This window comes from Platalea leucorodia, assembly GCF_965183815.1.
Source record: "Platalea leucorodia genome assembly, chromosome: 6".
Classification (NCBI taxonomy): domain Eukaryota; kingdom Metazoa; phylum Chordata; class Aves; order Pelecaniformes; family Threskiornithidae; genus Platalea; species Platalea leucorodia.
This window is the reverse complement of record NC_138828.1, coordinates 7567501-7587827: the sequence shown is the minus strand read 5'-3', so window position 1 is coordinate 7587827 and position 20327 is coordinate 7567501. Positions and strand designations below refer to the sequence as shown.

The 20327-nt window shown below is 42.4% G+C and overlaps 1 protein-coding gene across 1 annotated transcript in view; it reads right to left on the bottom strand.

Moving 5' to 3' along the window:
• The window catches only part of AFG2A (AFG2 AAA ATPase homolog A), a 200061-nt gene that overhangs the window by 36925 nt on the left and 142809 nt on the right, over window positions 1–20327 (bottom strand). The window contains 1 exon segment of the mRNA XM_082315732.1: window positions 927–1091. Within this exon segment, the coding sequence (XP_082171858.1) occupies window positions 927–1091 (165 nt within the window).

The following is a 20327-nucleotide window of genomic DNA, read 5'->3' as shown; positions in this document are numbered from 1 at the left end:
GGGGAGCCGAGGCAAGCACATCACATTTTCCACTCTGCTATGGAAAAAGTAGAAGGTGACTATGTAATTAAAGATGGTGTGATAATGCATACACTAGGACTGGCTACAGGAAGGTGGAAATTTTAATTCTGGTATTTCATACCTTTTAAGAGCTCAAATTGGCAACCTTAATAACATTCTTTGAATTTTTGAAGTAATATAATTACTTTCAATTAATCAAAATGAGGAAAGAATGAAATATCCTTTCACGAGACACTGACATGAATAATACTCAGGGAGCAGAGCGGTGACCGCTAATGTACCAATGCTTATTATAACTGCCAGGCAGCAGCATCTGAGAAAGTTCCTCCTTCTACCCAGGACAGGAAATAATTGTCTGACGTCCAGTGTCAGAAGCTGACTAACAAAGAGCAACAAGCTGTAACAGTAAGTGCTGCTTTGAGGTCTTCATTATATGGAATAGGAAAATACGAGCTTCAAAGTGACCGGTGACTCCCTTGCAATTCCCCAACACTGTCTCCTAACTCTGTCTCTCCTCCCTCCATCTCAGGCTCTCAGTCACAATCCTAAATGCAAAAGATCCCCGGGGATGTGGGGAGACCCAGGTGAACCGTCTGGGCAGTCAGGGGGCACTTGCCCCCACCTCCCTCCACTCCTCTTGGCAGCACATCCTTAATGAGGCCACTCATGGAAGAGGCCCTTCGCCTGGCAACAATCCTCTGATGGAGATCTTGAAAGAAAAAAGCCCCAAATTGTATTCTGTTTTCTGAGCAGAACCACAGAAATCTCTCAAACATTCCCTTTCATAATTCTCACGACCACTTTGAGAAGACTCAGGGGATGATATCTGGATGATACTTGATTTCAATTTTAAAACACAATTTTGTGCACCGACCCCGTGGCCGTTACCATTCAGAAAGTTTTACCTCTGCTCCGGAGTACTTCTGAGTGTGCTGAATGAGCTCTGCTAAGCAGACTTCGTCACTGACTGGCATAGACTGAAAATGAAGTTTGAAGATCTCCCCACGAGTGGCTGCATCTGGCAATGGCACGTAGATAATTCTGTCTATTCGTCCTGGTCTCAGCAAGGCCTGCAATGAAAGCATCACAGGAAAAGTTATAGCACATGGTACATCCCATTAAGAAAGTAAAAACCACAACTCAATTAAAAAGAACAGCGCTGCCAAATAGCCAACAATTTCAGCAAAAGCAAGAAGCTGCACATGAACAATCAAGCTATGTGCAAGAGGGGTTATTGTCCTACGTTAGAATGGATCAGTCGCTGAAAAGACCTGCAAAGACAGTAAGGCTACTCAGCTTGAGAAATACCAGTTTATGGAAAAAAGGAATCATAAGGAAACCATAGTCATTTTCCTAAAATAATAATTTTAGGCTTGTTGCAAGGTGTGCTGGAATGTTAGGACTTGGCAGAAGGACAGGTGGCCATGGACACATCCCAAGTTCAGATCTTCAATCAAAACAACAAGTGAAGAAAAAAATATGTTTGAAGTGAAGCTCACGTTATGGATTCACGTTGCTTTATCCCAAATTATTAGAGCTGCACATGCTTACAGAAGAGCAGATTACTCTAACAGTTTTTTATGCAAAATAAGGTAACAATAGACAGAGGCCAGTGATGCTCAGCTTCAGAAACAGAGAGGAAAAAACATAGACTTGCAAAAGCACTATAGTTAATACATTTTAGCATCAGCTTTGAACTGTTGGAAAAAACCTGGTTTTTCCTTCTCTCGTGCCACAAGACAACTGAAAATTCAACAGATGAATCCAGTTACAAGCTAAGACCCCAACTTTGCAGTTTCACACACGTATATCGGCCCTTGCACTTTGGCTTCCCAGAGTTACTCAGATTATATATACGCTGGGGAAGAGGGCAGCAGTGACAGACAACGTAAGAGGGGACAACGGACACAAAGGGCAGTGTGGAGGGTTCAGACTGGACAGGAGGAAAAAGTCTCTAGAAGAGAAGTGCAGCCTGGGGGCAGGTCATCGGGGAAGCTGTGGAAACTCTGTCCTTGGGGGTTTTGCGGCTCAGCCAGACGAAGCCAAGCCCTCCCCGATCTGGTGCTCGCGATAGTCCCGCGGTGTGCGGGAGGGGGACCGTGGGGCCTCTGCAAGCCCCCTCCAACCAATGTTTCTGTGACTCTATGCTTTCTGGATGGGGCCAAAAAGTAAACATTATCTATATATATAAAACAATTACATCCAATACATAGGAGAAGCCAAGCTCTTAAATTTGTGAGAAGAGAGGAAGTTCATTTCCCAGTATTTCTAAAAATCTCCAAGATTTTTGAAAACCATCTATAGTAAAAAAGTAAAAACCCTCCCAGCCTTTCTCACTTGACATTTGAAAAAAAACCCCAACAACTATGCATAGCGAATGCACATAAATAGTATTTAAACTATTTTTTTAAAAACTGAACAATGTTTATAAGATTCAGCATGTAACCTAAATTGTTTTTATGTTATGGTTCTCCCTTGGGCAGAGTAGTTTTGAGTTCCAGATGACTAGAGATATTGCATGGCTGTCCTGGGCTGTCAGCCAGTAAGTCTTTTCCCAGCCTGATCATGTCAGTGAAAGTCACGCTGAAAAAATAGTAGGAAAGAGCTTTCCTTCCTGCACAGCATTGATCAAGTTAACACCCTTCCTAGAGTTTCTTTAAAAAGACTGCTGTGGTGCTTCAGAGTGGAAAAATGTATCCTGAATGTTAAGAGATGTCTTGTTATTTTTAAAACAGAACATGAAAACACTCAGCAGAAAGTCCGCGGCACTGCAGTGTGTTGCATGGAGCTACGTAAGGAAGGCTGTACTGGGAAGACTAAAGGTCCGCATCCAGGCCGGTACCCTGTCCCTGGCAGTGGCCAACGCTGGATCCCTACGAAAGAGAGCGAGAAGCAAGCCATCCACTGATACCTCTCAGCAGACCGTGCTACTTTCCACAGCACTCTCGATATATTCACCAAAGAACTCAATCCACTGATGATAACTCAGCCAGTGTATAATTCAGTGGCTAAATCATGTGTGTATCAGGATATTGCCATTTTTTGCCAACACACTTGAAAGAGAAATTTGCATGTTTCAAGACTAGGCTTGGAGGGAGAGGAATTATACTGCAATTGCGTTCTGCACGCTCTTAAGGAAATGCCCATAGCTAATTCTATTATTTAGAAGAAACAAGAAATGTTCACATGAGTACGGTGGTGTGCCTCTTTTAAATCAAGGCAGGTTTAATCAGGACACCTAGATAATTAGAACGTTTTCTAGAAGCAGCTTAGCTTCACAGTGATGAATGACCACGGCTGTTGTGCAAGTGGGACAGGAAAAACGCTTGATGCCAATCAGCTGGGAGCAAGCGTTGCCCTGCGTTGCATCGGCTTTCAGTTCTGATACAGTCTTCTAACACAATCGAGCACCCATGCTCGCAAAGCACAACTGCAGATGTAAAAGAGTGAATATATATTTTTTGCTCAGTTACTAAAAACTGTATTTCCTCCAGTTTGTCCCAAATGCTTTGCGTTTTATATATAGTCATAGTTGGAGGCCCAAGTTTTAAACACGCTATCATTGCTTTTTTGCTACAGTCAGGCCTAGGGACCTTATCCAAGACGGCCAGATGTGCTGGGAACAGTACAAAAAAAGCACAAGTCAGCCTCTGCAGCGCTTGCTGCTTAAATAGACATAGACAAAAAGGAGAGGAGAGAAAATATTCTGTAACCTCACTTGAGAGAAGAGTCAAATTCCCTCCAGCCCCTGGAGAGAAAAGCAGATTGAACTGAGAGCTGGCCTCCGCCAGCCCTCCCGACAGTCCAGCCGGACGGGAAACGTGGTGACCCTGGGCACAGCCCGACTGCTCCGCGCTCTGCTGTCACCATTGGCAAGCCGCCGGCCCCCTCCCCTCTACGCTCCCGAGGAACTAAAAGTGGAGGGAGAGAGTGAGGAAGGGGCCTGCCTTGACCCGTCCTGCGTTACTGGAGGGCAAATCCCCGGTGAGAGGCCGTAGGTGGGCCGCAGAGCTGCTCTGAAAGCAATCGGAGAGCAACGGCAAGTCAAGGCCGTTCTTGCTTGCGGGACATCATGTTGCCCTCTCAGGCTTTTGTTCTCTGCATACTTCTCATGGAGATACTTTTCCATTTTGGCCAAAATAATTCGGACTCAGAACTGAGCTGCACGTAGAGGTCGGCAATAAGGGAACAAGATATCCCGCTTGATGTTTTTACACACTGAAGTTTCCTCTAGAGGAAAACGAGCTCTTTTGGGGTTGCTTAGAGAAGCCTACTATGGTATTTGACATGGACACCTGCAGCAGCGGTGTCAGCTTTGACACCAAGGCCCAGGTCACGCTTACTTCTGCTGCTGGCAGCAGTGCTGAGTTTGATGGATGCTGGCAACACCTTTTTCCTCAACGCCGCTTTTCTTACAGACCTAAAAGCTATTTCTCTTCTCAGTGGGGTGTTGCGTGATGCAGGCTTCCCCAGCAGAAGGGTTTTGGGGGTGGTTGCTCCAAGCACGCCATGACTTTCACAGGCCGTTCCAGAAGATGGAGCTTCAGTCTTGCAATTAGCACTTTGAAAATCGCGAGGAGAGCGATAAAGACGCCCAGATCACCTCCAGACCAGCCCTGCTGCCCGCGGGGTGCATTGGGGTCCGGCGCTGACCCGTTGGCAAGGTGGGAGGCGAAGCCGCCTGGGACTGATCCTCGCTGCCGAGGAGGAGGAGGAGGAATCGGGCAGGAGAAGGCGGTGGCTTGGCTGTGCAGCAGGAGAGGCGGGTGGGGGAGGGTGAAGAGTTGAAGCGGGGCTGCAGGTTCAGGCAGATATGAGCTGCCGGGAGTACAAAATTAACCGCTCGCGGCTGGGAGATGCAAAACTGATTTGAGGCTAGGAGCACACAGAAGGTGGGAAGTTGATGGGGCCAAAATTAATTGATGTGTGCGCAGAGCTACATAATTCACTGATGTTGAGATGTGAGGGTTGCATAATTTATGTAGGCCAGGAAGGGCACAAAATTAAGTAATTGGGGTTTTGGTAGAAACCAGAATACTTCATACCATTAAGCAATTCTTTTGCGAGTTTATGTAATTTTTTTGTTGTTACCACAACAGTTACAAAAGGGGTCTAAGTGCACATACACTGAAAGGTCACTAGTGGTACACAGATACAATATTCTTCAGGGGAGCACTAGGGAAGTGGGATAATCGTCATGTAATACATAATACCATCATGAGCAAAAACACATTTTAACTAAGAAGAAACTGCTCCCCTTTCAAAAAGAAATGCTTCAATTCCTTGGTAATTAAAATAGAGTATTACTTCAAAATGTATCATTGGAAAAGACAGCTGGTGCAAAAATGTGTATTTTGTGTACAATTACGAAGATAATTATTTCAGGAAAGAAAACTTAAATAGGTAAAGCCAGGAAAATATTTGTGGTTCCTGTTAAGAATGGACTGGAATTAACCTTAGGGCTTTGCTAATTTTCCTCCTCCTCCTTTCCTTTTTTTTTTTTTTTCTCCCAAAGCATCCATCTTTAGTGAGCTTTTTTCAAAGGATACTTGGCCATTTCAGGAACTGCATTGTCAAACAATGCAGAATTATAACACTGACAGAAGCATACCCAGCTGATGAGCTTTCTGTGGGATAGAAAAAATAGCTTTCCTACTGACATACTTCTACAGCCATGCCTAACTCATTAAAAGGATTTTTAATCAGGTCTTATAACAAAATGTCATACATAAACAGTGCAAGAGGGTAACCTGACATTAGAAAAAATATAATTCCAGAAACATGGCAAACTTGGACAAAATTTTCATTAGCAAAATGTAATTTGCATAGCAAAACATAAGCTGCAGAGTAAAAAAGCATGTTGAGGTGTGTAAGAGAGCAAGTAGGTTCAGCAGGTAACAAAGTTCATCTGGAGAATCAATGTTACTGCATGTTCTCTGCTGCAATCAATCTCCACAAGTAGGAACAGATTTTTATACTACATTTAAGACATTTCCTTTCAAGTAAATACACTTGTTTTAATGCAGAACCTTAAAAATGCAACTAAAAATTTAATCCTGCCTTTGGAGTCCATTGGGATTAGACCACAGAGGAAAATGAGAGGACTGGAAATAACAGAACAATCTGTTTCCTTTAACTAAATCCTTCCAACTTAAATTAACAATTGCTATTTATGAACCCTGGTTGCGGTCCCTACTTCCATGGACTCCCGAATATGAGAGGTACTCTATACCTTGTAATCTAATTTGGTAATGCAAATTTTTTTACTTTCATTATTACAGTATTTGATTATATGTAAAGCATTTTAAAATCAATCATATTCTTCCTGTAGCCTGTGCAAGCCGTAACTGTTTGTGAGATCCTGTCGGGGTTTTTGCCCCTGTCAGGACAGATGTGTTGCAAGCGTGGAAAGTATTCAGGTAAAAGATAGGCTGAGGAAGCGAGTTCGTTAACAACGATGAAAGGGCCTTCTTGTGCCATCACATTGGTCTCTTGCAGGAGTGAAGTCAACTCCCATAAAGGTGCTTCTCCTACGCTTTTGAGGCTCACCTCAGTGCCTGATATTTTCGTTCTCACTCTGTGCCAGAACAGGTCATGCTCCCAACGCAACAGCCCAGCAAGCGCTTGGCACTTTAGCATCTTCGAAAATTTCAAGTACGGGAAGCTCGTCCGTCCTGTTTGCTAGACAGGCTACTGGAGGCTTTTTGCAACCATGGATTAATTACCAAAATTAGAAAGTGTTGAGGGGAAAAGACCCATTAGAGTATCACTATTAAGGACTTAAAAAACACAGTCCAGTGGAGAGCTAAATTTTATTGTTCCACAAGGTTTTTATTCCCCCTCCATCTGGCATGAGCCGCTTCAGGAGGCAACCTCGAACTCCTCTGTTTCAGGTGACACGCTTATTTGCTGTGTCACAAGGCTGGAGTCTTGTAATTACAGGCTCCTGAGCGATACTGCTTTTTTCTTGCCAAGAGCCCCTTTCCCCACACTCTTCCTCCTCCCCACCTTCTTCCTTCTGTGCCAACGTCTGTCACCACCGTCAGCACATGCCAACACCTCTAACCAGTTCCCCTCTTTGATGACTTGTTTGCTGGTCACCACCCTTGTACTTCTCCCAAGATTTGTGCAGATTACTCTCTGTTGTCGTTACACAACATCTACGATTCCTCTCAGGGTGGAGCAGTTTGCTTCTTTAACCTACAGTATATCCACTACTTCAAAAACTGCATTTGCAAACAGTATTTGATTAGATATTATTGGAAACTAGCTCCTACAAAATGTTGCAGTCTCCTATTACCAGTCCCTATGCGAAGACCTCACCTTCCCCATAGATTTCTAAAAATCAGGCTGTACAACCCTTCCGTCGTGTCAGTCTTGCTCAAGACCTGGAGCGTTGTGCAAGCTGACAAGAAAAGACATGATAGGTTTGACAGCAGGTGTTCAGGAAGAATGTGCGCTATCAAGTGGCAGTGAGCACAGCAGGAACATTTTACTCAGGCATTAACCAGGAGTACTAATTAAAGGCAGAGAACAAACACGTGGTTTGATACGCTGACAAACAGTAAACAGAGCAGGGAAACAGTTTATATCATCCGAGTCCAAAACAAGATGAAGCGATACGGAGAGTTAACCGTCTGAAAAATAAGAATGCAATCTGTCCTGCACTGCTGAGCAGTCAAATGCCCCTGCTTGCATAGGATTCACCTACTTGCTTTGCATATCCTCCAGGTCTACTACCATTTGTTAATCCTTTTCCTTCAGCCACTGATTTTTACCCATTTCCAGTTCACCTCATCAACAGAGGGAAACTTTTCCGCGTAATTCAACGTATCTTCTGAAATTGGTCTCTGCTGGCTACCGACAGGAACGTTAGTAGGAGCCTTCAGCTATCACTACAGATCAGACTCTTAGTTATTACAGCAAAACACAGTTTACCTTACAGTTCCAGTATGCAAAAAAATAACAAATTCATCTTTCCTTATAAAATGAAACCTGGGGAAAGAACTGCCTTGAATCAATAGAAACCATTGGCATCACGTGCTTGAACGACGTACCCTGCTTCTGCATGTTTCACAGCAAATCAGTCATTTCCACTAATGGTGGTGATTTTAAACAGATATGAGCGTTACTTAAATAACCAAGCTATAAATAGGCAGCGCTAAAAGTGCTTCAAGAAAGCAAAAATTTCGAGAGTTGATATGAAAGCGTATTGAGCCTCCACATGGCCAAAGCATTCAGAGCTGCTTTTGATTTAATTTCTTTCCCAGACGTCTGCTGGCAGGCATGGATGAAGTCCCAGTGTGGGCTGAGCCCCTAACCACCACCACCACCACGCAGTGCCCACCACACGGCCGACTCGTATGCCCCAGCACCCAGCGGCGCTGCCTGCATCTGCACCATAGCCCTCGCCTCGCTGCCAAACCATGGGGTTTCAGGCTGCTCCAGGGCTGGAGGTAGCTGTGCCTCTGCCTTTGGGGATATGGCACTAAGCGCGTAGCACCAGCGGTTATTCAGCTGCCTTATCTTGCCTATGCAGCCCAGGGAAAAGGCTGCTGTGCCCTCCTGCCTCCTCCTAAGCTCACCTCCCATGGTCCCTCCTGCACCACGGGCTGCACTCCCGCGCCAGACAGCAGCCGTGGTCACGCATGGAGAAGGGGCAGCCGGGAAGAGGGATGGGTGGTAGGGTTACCACCTCTCCACCATCTAAGAAGCTGCTTGTGGATGCAAAGGAGAAAAAATTCTGCCAAAAGCCGGGATTGTATTTCCAAACCTGCACAAAGCTGGACGCACCAAAATATTCTCATCTTTTTAATCAGAGTAACATCAGTGTCCCAACCGCCGTACATGACAGTCCTGCCACTGACAGAGTTTGATTAATATAGCTAATTCAAGGGGAATCATGAAGAAAGAAGACTTGAGGAGACTTGTTTTGTTGCAGCAATGAGACCGTGTAAACACAAGTGCGAGGAACAATGTGCTCCTTGGCCCACGCAGACAATACCAGAACACGTTTTTATGTGGTTTTGTTCAGATAGGATTAAAATATCTCAAGAAACCGAGTTTCAGTCACTTCTCTTGGCAGAAATATCTGCAGGCAGATACTCCGCAGCTGCAGAACCAGTATCTCCATGCTTTTTTTTCCCTGATATTTCAAACAGTTAAATCGGCCAGTTGGCACAAATTACTACAGTGCTCATTGGGAGCCAAGCTTTGCCCAGGCCTCCATCTATAAAAGTCTAAACCTGTCAGTAACACAGCACATTTTCAATGTAGTAAAAGCTGTGCAAATCCAAGCAACCCTACTGATATGATTCCAGATACTCCAGTTTGGCACCACAGAAATTCAGCTCCAAATCAAGCCTCTCCCGTGTATTCAAAGACATGGAGGCACTGACAGGGAATCAGGCTCTCCTTCCCTCTGCTCTGTGAATATGGTTTCAGAAAAAAAATGAAGCAATTTAGCAGATTCTCCACAATCTGCCCATACTTTCAGGACATTCAAACACACGTTTTCAAGACACAAACTGTAAAAAACAGCACGCGACCTTTCTTCCTCTGCTCGTTCAGGCTGCAGCTGCGCCCTTCTCTCCTTGCACCCGTGCTGAGCGGCAGGGACTCGGCTCAGGGCTGCGGCACTGGCTTCCTTTGCAAGGGGGATTTCAGACACAAGATCTTGTTCTCTCCCCATGTCCAATCTGAGCAGTCTTACCGTGGTGGCGTGCGGACAGAGAATGTCCCAATTTTGGGCTGTTTTCATGCAATTTTAGTAAGAAGCAGGAGTGATCTAGTCCTTTGCCACTTGCTGGGTCTCACAGAGAGGTTTTGATGTGGAGAAGGCACTGGAACTCCCCCTCTTCTCCTCTAAATGCTATGCAGCTCTTCCTACCCCATTTCTAATAAAATGATTTTTAGTAAAGTTAAAATTAACTGAAGGGAAAAAAAAAATCTATCATCAGCTAATAAACAATGTAACACACCCTCTTCAGTGTATGTTTACATAAGAGAGTCCTCCCTGCTCCTGTCTAAGAGGTGCAAAACCTCAGGAATGTCAGTTCTTTTTTTCCTCTTCCCTCTTTTTTGGGGGGTGGGGGTTTAATAAAAGAACCCCTTTAGAAAAGATAACAATTACATGTAATGGAACCTGGAACCAGACTCTTTTGGCAATTAATCACCCAGGAGCCGTTGCAATCCTGCAGGCTGTTTCTGACAGATTTTGAGAGCTTTACAGGAATCACTGGGATAAGATGTGCCTGGGCTGGCTTCTGACAGGGACCGATCATGTACAAAGTGGATTGTTGGTTTTGGGGGTTTTTTTTAGTTTGTATATTCATACACACACACACACAGACACATATACACACACAGAGATGCGTGCGCCCGTATACACATTTCTATAGGAGTCTTTCTTTACATACATGGAACAACTGCAGAACTCATTTATTAGCCCAGAGGTAAAAAAGAAAAAGAAAGAAAAAAAAAAAGAAAAAAAAAGCCTTTTCTTCCTCTCAGCAAAGTAGAGCTATCCATCACTTAACAGAGATACTTCCTGTTTTCAAGCAGTTGGGAAGGCATGACTTCCAACCCAAATACTTGGCTTGGCAAACTATTCCTGTGTTGACAGATGCTTTTATAACCACTTCATTCCACCTGAAGTTTCAGTATAAAAGGAGGTGGGTTTTTTTTTTTGGTTTGGTTTTGTTTTGGTTTTGTTTTTTTTTCTCTGAGGGAGGAGAAAGGGAAAGCAGAAAGGAGAGGACAGAGAAGGAAAAGGAAGGAAAATACCACAATTATAACAGCTGGATGACAGAAGTTAGCATAGCTCTGACAGATGTTACCATGTAACCTCAAAATGACATGTTAGAGGAAAAAAAAACACCAAACCTGTTCCTTGTAGGAAAGAGAATTTTGAACTCCTGCCAAAATATTGCAATTCTCCTCAGAAGCTTTCAGACACTGTAACAATGATCTACCACATAATACAATATTTTCCATATATAAGCTATGCCTTTATATTACCATTGCCCTGACTGATTAAATTACCAGCACGGGATGAGATTCTTTTCAGAGTGATAACTTAGCCTCAAATGACAAAAATCCACAGCAGGTCAGCTCCATCAGGACCTGCCTTGTAACAGCTTTTCATCTCCTACGTTCTGTTTTCATAGGATTCATTAACAGGACACGCTCTAAACACTTCTCGAGACTGAATACTTCAGCGTGTGACAAACAGCAGTAAAAAAGTGAAGATGTATTTGTAAAGCTGCATGATCCATTTTATATAACCTTTTGTCATATCCTTTTCTATATTGCTTACACCTGGTTATTTCAGTGACTACTCTACTACAAAAATCTTGATGACTTTCCCTGGCTTGTGACCAAACTTTACAGATCTGTCTAACAAGCTACAGATAAACAAAGTGTAAAAGAAATGTTCATGGAACAAAACAGGTATGTGAAACAAGCTACTTTTAAAGAAAGAAGAGATCGGAAGAGAAGTAGGCAACACCAACGAAACAATTCAGAAACAGTTTCAAAAGGAAATCAAGGACTTTCCGTCGTTAAAGCCAACACTGTGGCAGAAAAAAAAATAGTTTCTGGTTTTCATTATTTGAAAGATCTTATTTTACTACCATGGCTCTGGAAGACCATTTGAAGCAATGAAGCAGATACCGGTCACAATAACTGCAGGCTAAAGGAAAAGTCATTCAACGCGTAGAGAGAATAAAGTCACGATATAAGAAATATCACTCATTTGTACTTGAAATTGGAAACCGAGGTGATCTCGCCTTTTTAAAATCTGTCTTGAGGCTTATATTCCAAAAAGACAGGGAGTGAAACAAATAAATCCTGGTTTAAACCCCTCTCTTTGGGAGGTACAGCCCTCCTGTCCCTTCGTAACTAGCACATACTGGGTACAATCCAGTTGCCAACACCATCCGAGACCGGCTGAGGGATCCCAGATACCTCCCCGAGGCTGGCAGGTATTACCAACCAGGCTGTCTCCCTGCCAAGGGGGTAGATGGTGGCCAGGCAGGAGCCTGCTGAGCAGAACAAACAGCACAGGACACCTCTGTTCAGGCCACCAAATCCCAACTGTGCTTTTGATGTAGGAACAACCAGAAGACACACTATAGGTTTTTAACTCACTACCCAGCAGTCCAGATGTCTGAACACCAACGAAGCCCTCTTCCCCTTTCAAAAAATGCACTCTTAATCAATTTTTTAGTTATAAATTGAGGAGAAAAAAAAGAAGCAGATAAGCATATGCAGTAGGAAAGAAGCCTCTAACCAGCATCTGCAAAGCGGCATGCGTGCACCAAAGCACCACTTGATGTAGGACATCTAGCAGCAGGCATGCAACGTGAGTCTTTAAACACAGCCACACAGCTAAGGAGCCGTTCTGGGGCCTGACGAGCATATCGGGGAAGACGACTTCTTGGGAACAGCCAGATGCGGTCACCGAGGACGCCACCAGCATAACAGTGCAGGTGAGATGGTTCCAGAGATTGAGAAAGCGCGGGTAATACCGAAGAACTGCATGCTTGACTGTAAAATCCCAGATAGCTACATGCCAGGATATTAATATAGTCAAGACAGAGCCTAATTAAGAACAGCGGTGCACTGGCTGGGTCAGAAGCCAAGATACTCTGCTCGGAGAAAAGGCCCCGGCAGACATGCCTTCTCTTATTATTGCAGGCAGACAATCACTGACTTCCTCCACCCGGATGCAGGAAGACAACCTGGTGGTTTTCTCCCTCATACCGGCAGAAACCACTGTGTGTTGATCTTAGAAACTTGTGGGCGGTGCTGAGTTTACATAAGCTACAGTGCTTACTGCAGCTGCCAGTTGCAAGTGACAGATAGAGCTTGGACTCTGGGATTAAAATATGTACTTTCTAGTCATTAGGCCTGAAGCGGTGCTGATAAAAGTCCTGAAATCATTTTACAGGTCTGCCAAGTATTTATAGACCCTAATAGACATGAAATATTAGATGAAAACCTTTGGTGCCACCCAACACACATTTTTTCTCTACACTGCCAAGAGTTCCTCAAACATATGTGAGAGACTGCTGATCGTTGTCCATCTGGCTTTCTCCTTGACTGTCCCCAACTCTGTGAAGTCACCCATAATGTCTCCATCTCCAAGCACTTTTCAACGGAGGAATTATTTTGGTCAGCCCCTTTTACACATTCTACAGTCAGCCTGAAGGCATTCCTGCCATGGCAGACAGTCTGGCATCAGATCTGGCTTCATTCTTACCACATATCCTAGATATTTCCATCTTCATTTCTGGATAATTTAGGAGATTAAGTCTTGTTCTACTCCCTGACGAATCTCAGTATTTGTTATAAATTCATTCCATTTAATACCTACTATTTCCCTGAGGCACTTACTTTCAAAAGCTTTTAGACGTCTGTCTGTACCTTTGGTGGATTTCCAGCTTTCACATCCAACTGTTAAGGTGGAAACAAAATTTCAGTGGAAGACTCATAGATCGGTTTTAAATTGTGGATTATCAACACCTAAATCTTCTTTATGCTGGTAAATGCAGCTGCTGACTCGCTGATGTATTGCACTATTTCTTTCTGGACATTCTGTTCATTCACATCTTACTGCCACGCAATGTGAAGATGTCTGTTTTGCGTATAGCCTGTTTTTGCATCACATTGATGGAGTTGAAAATTACTGTGGTTCTCATTATGTCTATTTGTTTTTTAATTTACCTTTTTTTTTTTGTTGAGTTATGGTGGGGATTAAATCTGATCAGCACATGATCTTCTGTTCTACTCAACTTCAACTGATCACTTTATTCTGCCTAAAACAGCACAGGAGAAGATTTTTCTACCAACAAAAAAAGCACAGCATCACACTAATTACTACAGTAGTTCAGGCCATCTTTAATTCCTCCTCCTCTTTTTTTTTTTTTCCCCCTTTTTTTTTTCTCCCCAATTACACTTTTTCTACTGACTCCATACTTAAAAAATTCAGCTACTTTTACCAATGGCTTTTTTCATTTTCTGGGGCTGTATTAATTTATAGCTTTCCCTGTTTTTTGCTTTTGTATCAAGTCCTTCCCTTTATGCTGTGAGCTTTATGATGCTATCTACTTATAGATCATGTATTTGCTAAGATTGATAATTATTGCACTGCTCAGCTGTTTACTATTGCCATTGCTTATTTTCTTCCCTTTTTGTTATAAAGTTTTGGGTTTTTCCGTAGTAGGTCTCCTGAAGTGTATAAAAGTATGGTGGTAAAGTGTTTTCCTATCACCTTTTTAACACTTGTTTATGCTTCCTTGATAAGGTCATCAATGTATCTCTTTTCTCTTTTTGTACTGCATTTACTTGTGGTATAATTTATAGAAATTGTTTTTTTCTCCCCTGAAAGGGTATGTTTGAACAGTTAATTTGCACAATTTTCACAACTTTTACATATATAAACTGACTATGATTTATTAATTCTTGAGTGTCTGGAAAGCTGCATTTATTGTGCCAGCTATGAAGCTGTCAGGCAGAAAGGACCTAAACAAGCCACGTTGAGCTCCTGAGGTAAATTTGTTCTTCAGACAGGCTTTCTTGTTAAAGTGTTGTGGAAGTTTTACTCTTCTTCAGTTTACAGGTGTCCAGATAAGCGTTAGCTTTCTAACTGAACAAGCCTACTCTCCTTATGGAATGCAAATTTTGGAAACCTTCAGTAATTTTGAAACATAAATACTTAAGTTATTGCCATACCCGAGCTGCACATTTTCTCAGCTCATATACTGAGAAGCCATTTCAGTCCCATCCTGTTGCCAGTGTCACAGAATCCCGCTCTTCAGCACTGGGGAACTGTAATGTATTAGCCAAACAGAAAAAAATATTTGATCGCACCATCATTTAAAAGCAGCATTGTGTTTTTCCTACCAAACTTCACTGGTGAGATATTGCTGATTTGCAAAGTGGAAACAGGAAATATCTTCAGTGTTCATAGCCAAGGTCTTACCAGAATTCAGCAGTGTGTGATCCTGAAAGCTTATTAAGTTACTTGTTTGAGAGTCACTTTGAACTACTAGATTTATCTTGGGCTCTAATCACTGTTTAGAAATAGAATTGAACTGTAGTCAATTTAACATAACCATTTGATTACTCCATCTGTCTTTCTGTAGTAATACTCTCAAGGTGTCATGCAGGCATGCAACGTATCATTTAAGACGGACAACAGCACAGTTCAGGATCCAGTTTAGGAATAATGTGCCCAGAGCTTGATGTTGCCCATGGGCAATGTGGCTTGTAAGGAGACACCTATCTCTATTTTCCATTGATCTGGATTTCCCAAAGCACTTGCAAATTGCAGGAACTCTATTGAGACATTTTAAATTTAGATTACTCTAACTTACAGGGACATCAGTACTCAAAGCTGCCCTCTAATGAAGAGAAAATATGAACACTTGCCCTTTGAATACAGATAACCTTTGAGCTCTAGGGTTAGGATATATCAAAGGAACCTATAAAAAAAAATCCTACTTCACATTAGTAGCTACATCACTAACACTAAGAGCTTCAGAACTACTGAAATTTCCTCCCACATATTCTTTAGCTTTCAAAATTATACTCATATTTATTCTTCAAGTTTCTGAATCCATAAAGCCATACTTTGGCTGAAGGCCAGAATATGCAGGATCAAACAGAGAATTTCATTTTACTCAAGCCGCTCTGATGGAAAAATCAGAGTTTCAGATTCTTTCTGGGGATGCAAAGATAATCTTTTGGTACCAACAGCATATGCATGCAGAAATTAGTCTATGGGAAGCCTATGCCAGGAAATTCAGCCCCTCTCATGACGAGCACCGGAACTGAAACAATCACAGAAGCTGGGAGAATTGTCTGGGTGTTCCCTGAATGCTTGCACATATCCCCAAAACCCAGATGTGGCACATACCAGATCCCAGTGAAGAACTGTCACCGTCTCAGTCTGTGCACAGGTACTCTGGGTAAAGACTACACTAAAGGGAAAACAGGGGACCTAAACAGAAGATGGAAGTCCCTTCTTGGCTGCTATCGCTTACCTAAGTGACCCCATTTTGAATTTATCACACACCAGATACCATCAGGAGTGAAGCATGTTGGTCTAAATTTAGTTTCTGACGCAGACCACACTGTACTCACAAGATGCCAGTCACCCATGGGGAACTCCATTTGCTGGGGACGGGGCCCTGGTGTACAGTAGTCAGGACATGCACAAAACATTTAGCGTCCTGAGGGCATGTGGGGATGGGGACCCAAAGAGAGAAAGAAGGAAGCTAGGAGAAAAAGAAACTCTATCAATGTTTCCAAAAACTAAGGCCACGGTTATGATACCTGAAATCATGAGCCTGACAGAAGTGGGATTCCCAGAGAGAAACAGGGTCACAACTGAAAAATAGTGAAATACCATTCTGGGAGGCCTCCCTACTCTTGAAATAGACTTGATATGTGAAGATGGATCGGGCTCACGTGAAACTGCTGAAATCTATTTGTAAGATATTTGACTCAAGTGAAGGAAAGAGTTTCTTTTCTTCATGTTCTTTTTCAAAGGACTGGACCTTCCTTCAAAATTTTGAAAAGCCTGGCACTGCTGGGACTTGGGCTTGTTATGACACTATTTTACTGTAGGCTTCCAGGCAGCAAAAACCTACTTGGCTGTGGAGCACTTTTCTACACTGAATGGCAGAAGCTCCACTTCATGAAATTTGACAACTAAACAACATACTAAGATTTCTGGAGAGAAAGTTCCTATATATGTATGCACAGCATATGACGACATTTCCCAGCAGTTACTCTTTTAATCGTTATCTGCACTTCTACCATTTTTTTTAATGCAGAAAACAGGCAACACTTTGCTTTTCAACAGGAATTACTGAAGAGATTTCTTGGTGCTGTAATTTCTGACACAAAGGGTGCTGACAATGAATCAAACCCCATTTCTCAAACATAAAAATGAAGATAATTAAAATGTAAGCTGAAATAAATTGTTCCCCAGACAGAGCTGGGGATTACGACTGTCAGATTTTGACGCAACTACGACTTCTCATCTGCTCAAGGTAAGTTAAAATTCAGTTCTTGACGCATGATTCAAATCTCCCTTTGCAAACACACTTGACTTAACATCTCTTTTTCAAAGGCTGATGTTTTAAAAACAATACTTGCATAAGAGAGAACACTGTTTCAAAACGCAGAAACCTTCCATTCTTAAACCGTAACTAAAAACCCTCCAGCATTCAAAACAAAAAAATGCCTCACTACAATAATCTACACAGATGGGTGTTGGGGTCTGCACTGGAGAACTCCCTCAGCAGCACAAACAGTTTCCAGCAACAGCAGTGCTCAAAATCTCTGCAGACCTTATGCTCATTTCTGGTACACCTGCGTATAGACCAACATGAGTGTTTCATAACTCACAGGGTTTCAGAATTCCTGGAAGATTTATTAGCCAACGTGACAGCCTTCAGCCCCTCTGAGAGCACAAACATCCACAGACAAAAACTGAGGCAGGGGGGAGGTGGAAATTAATCTCAGAGTTAACACTGCTTTTTTATCCCACTCTGCACATAGGAAATGCTTCCAGAAAAATCCTCTAAGTCCTTGCACACAATGCAGAGCCTGCTCCTGTGGCACAGTACTTCATATGTTATTTCCTTACATCAGTGCAGTCCTAAGACGGACAAAAGCCTGCTCGGCTACAGCTGTGCATAATTGCAGGGCTCCGCTGGATGAGCAACCCTGGTCCTGGCTCTCCGCCTGCGAATCGTGTTAACCGAACAGAAGAAAACATTTATCTGCAGAAGTTCAGGGAGCTCTCAAGTGTCCTCTCGAACACCAGGCTTCACCTGTTTATAAATGGCTCAGATTTCATCATGAAGCATCCATTTCCCTCCTCCTGCCCAAGAGAAGCTCTTCTCAGGTCCGTATCCATAAACCTGCTCAGCCAGGCTGAACAGAAACAAGCCGCGTCCCTGCCTTCCCTGCCTGTGCCGACGGGACAGAAAAGTGACCGGAGGAGAGAAAAGATACATCCATCCCAAGGTACATACATTCCTCCCAAGCCTTTGGACCCCTGTCCAAGCCAAGACAAAGGTGATCTAATATAAAAGCCTGCAACTGGGAAAGCAGTAAGAGGTACTGTGCTCCAAATGCAATGCAGCCACTTGGGCCTTTTAATTTTATTTCCTAACAATAAATTCCAAGCAATGGGAAGGGTAGTAAAATAATTATGATACTCTGCACCACAGGAGGGTATCACAGAACTCCCTCAAAAGCGATTTTGCTCCTTTGGGGTAGGTAATATTAATAAGATGGCCTCTTACTGCAGCGGCCAGCTCAGCCATCAGATGATGTAGGGCTCCGGCCCTGCCCTGCGCTGAAGCAGGCTTTCGTGGCCGCGCCTGGGCACCCGCCACCTTCGCAGGAGGCACAGCCCGCTCAGAGCCCAGCTGTGGAACGGGACGCTGAACCCACCGCAGGCTGTCTGTGCAGATCTGCATTAGACGGGAGAGATTTTTGACAAAGGAGATGGAGGGGGGCTAGGCACAGGGACCGGAGGGGTACTCTTAATTGCAGCTACGCCCTTGTGTGTCCTTTTAAATCAAGCATGGAAGTGGGACTTCAAAGCATTTGCTGAGCACAGGAATAGAATGGCTACTGGCCAAGTCCCAAAAGTTTTTCCAATTATTTGTTTAGTTGAGATTTCAGTATCACATCTGACATTTCCTTCACAAAGAAAGGGCCAGTTTCAGGTAAAATACATGTGGAAGTAGATAATCTACACCCAGAAAAACAGACTTTGCAAGTGAATTCAAAATGAAAATACCTTAATTTGACAAAAGACAATGTCGACGCATCTCTGTCTATGGAAATCTGTGAAAAGACTGGTCCTTGTCTCAATTATTCACCTTTCTTTCTTGAACTTGGACTATAAATGCCCTAAATAATCCAGTTTCTAAGAACTGGATTTGAGTTTGTTATAATTATTGTTTCAATGTAATATAAACACTACTGCTTAGAGAACCATGCAGACAGTAATATAGACCAACTAAGCAGAAATGGTTCTGATCCATTAGAAAAATCCTTGTTACTCAAAATAAAACAGTAAGAAACAATTTTTCCACTACCTTTACAATAATCACCACAAAACTATATTGAATTTATCAAAATGAAGGACTATTTCTCACTTGTTTTTGAATTACGACTTGATAAACCTGAAATTAAAAAAAAAAAAAAAGTCTTCTAAATTTCTATTAACTACTATATACTAAATGGATGCTAAATGATCATAATACAGCTGATGTTACTATTCATGTTGCTGAAATGAAACTCGACACATCGCAAGTTATATCAGAAATTCCTTTAACTTCCTATTTGTATTTTCTTTTAAATTGAGACAGACTATTTGAATATCCCAAAAGATTTTTTTTTTTGTCAATTACGTATTTCCTGCTGTTTTTTGTTCAGGTTTTCATTCTTGTGAATTTCAGCGACGCAGCTGTAAGAGGTAACAATTACAGCAAAAATGTTTAATTAACCAACTAGCTTTTAAACAGTACCTGTGGGCACATACAGTCCTCACATGAAGTTACTTAAAAGTAAACCCACAGGAATTATTGTTAAATAATGGTATGATTATCAAAGAAAATTATTCTCTGTGAGTCATTTTACATTAATTACAATATATTATTTGAAAGGTAATGTAGATGCAGTTTGTTCCGCAGTGCTCCTAGGAGAGAGTTTAACGAGCAGTCCCATTAGGATCCATAGGCAGGAACTGGGCTGACACGGCTCTCGCACAGACTCGCTGCCTGCACCAAATCTACCCCATGTACGCCAGAGTCTACATTGAACTTGACAGAAATGGACTGAAGCAATAAAACTAATGAAAATCAGTTACAGGAGGCTACAAACAGCTGTAAAATATTTAGAGAAAACCATGGAATTGAAGACCTGGACCAGATTTCCAAATCCCGTTTTCTAACACTCTTAAAATACCCACTCCACTTTTTAAAAATCTCTCCAAACAATGGTTTGATTTAACAGTACACTCTAAAAAACTGAGAATTAATTCAGAAAAAAGCTATTCAAATACCATTTATAACTGATGGGAGAATATCACTTAGGCAACATTTATAAAATGTATAAAGTAGAAAAGTAGCTGTTAATCTCTATGATTTTCGGTCGTCCAGTAGGAAACTGGATCATGCATATGTTTTTTCGAAGACAAAAACCTCTTCTTCTACAGCAGCCATCATTTTAATATGAAATTTAATAATACACATAGCTTATATATAAGTCAC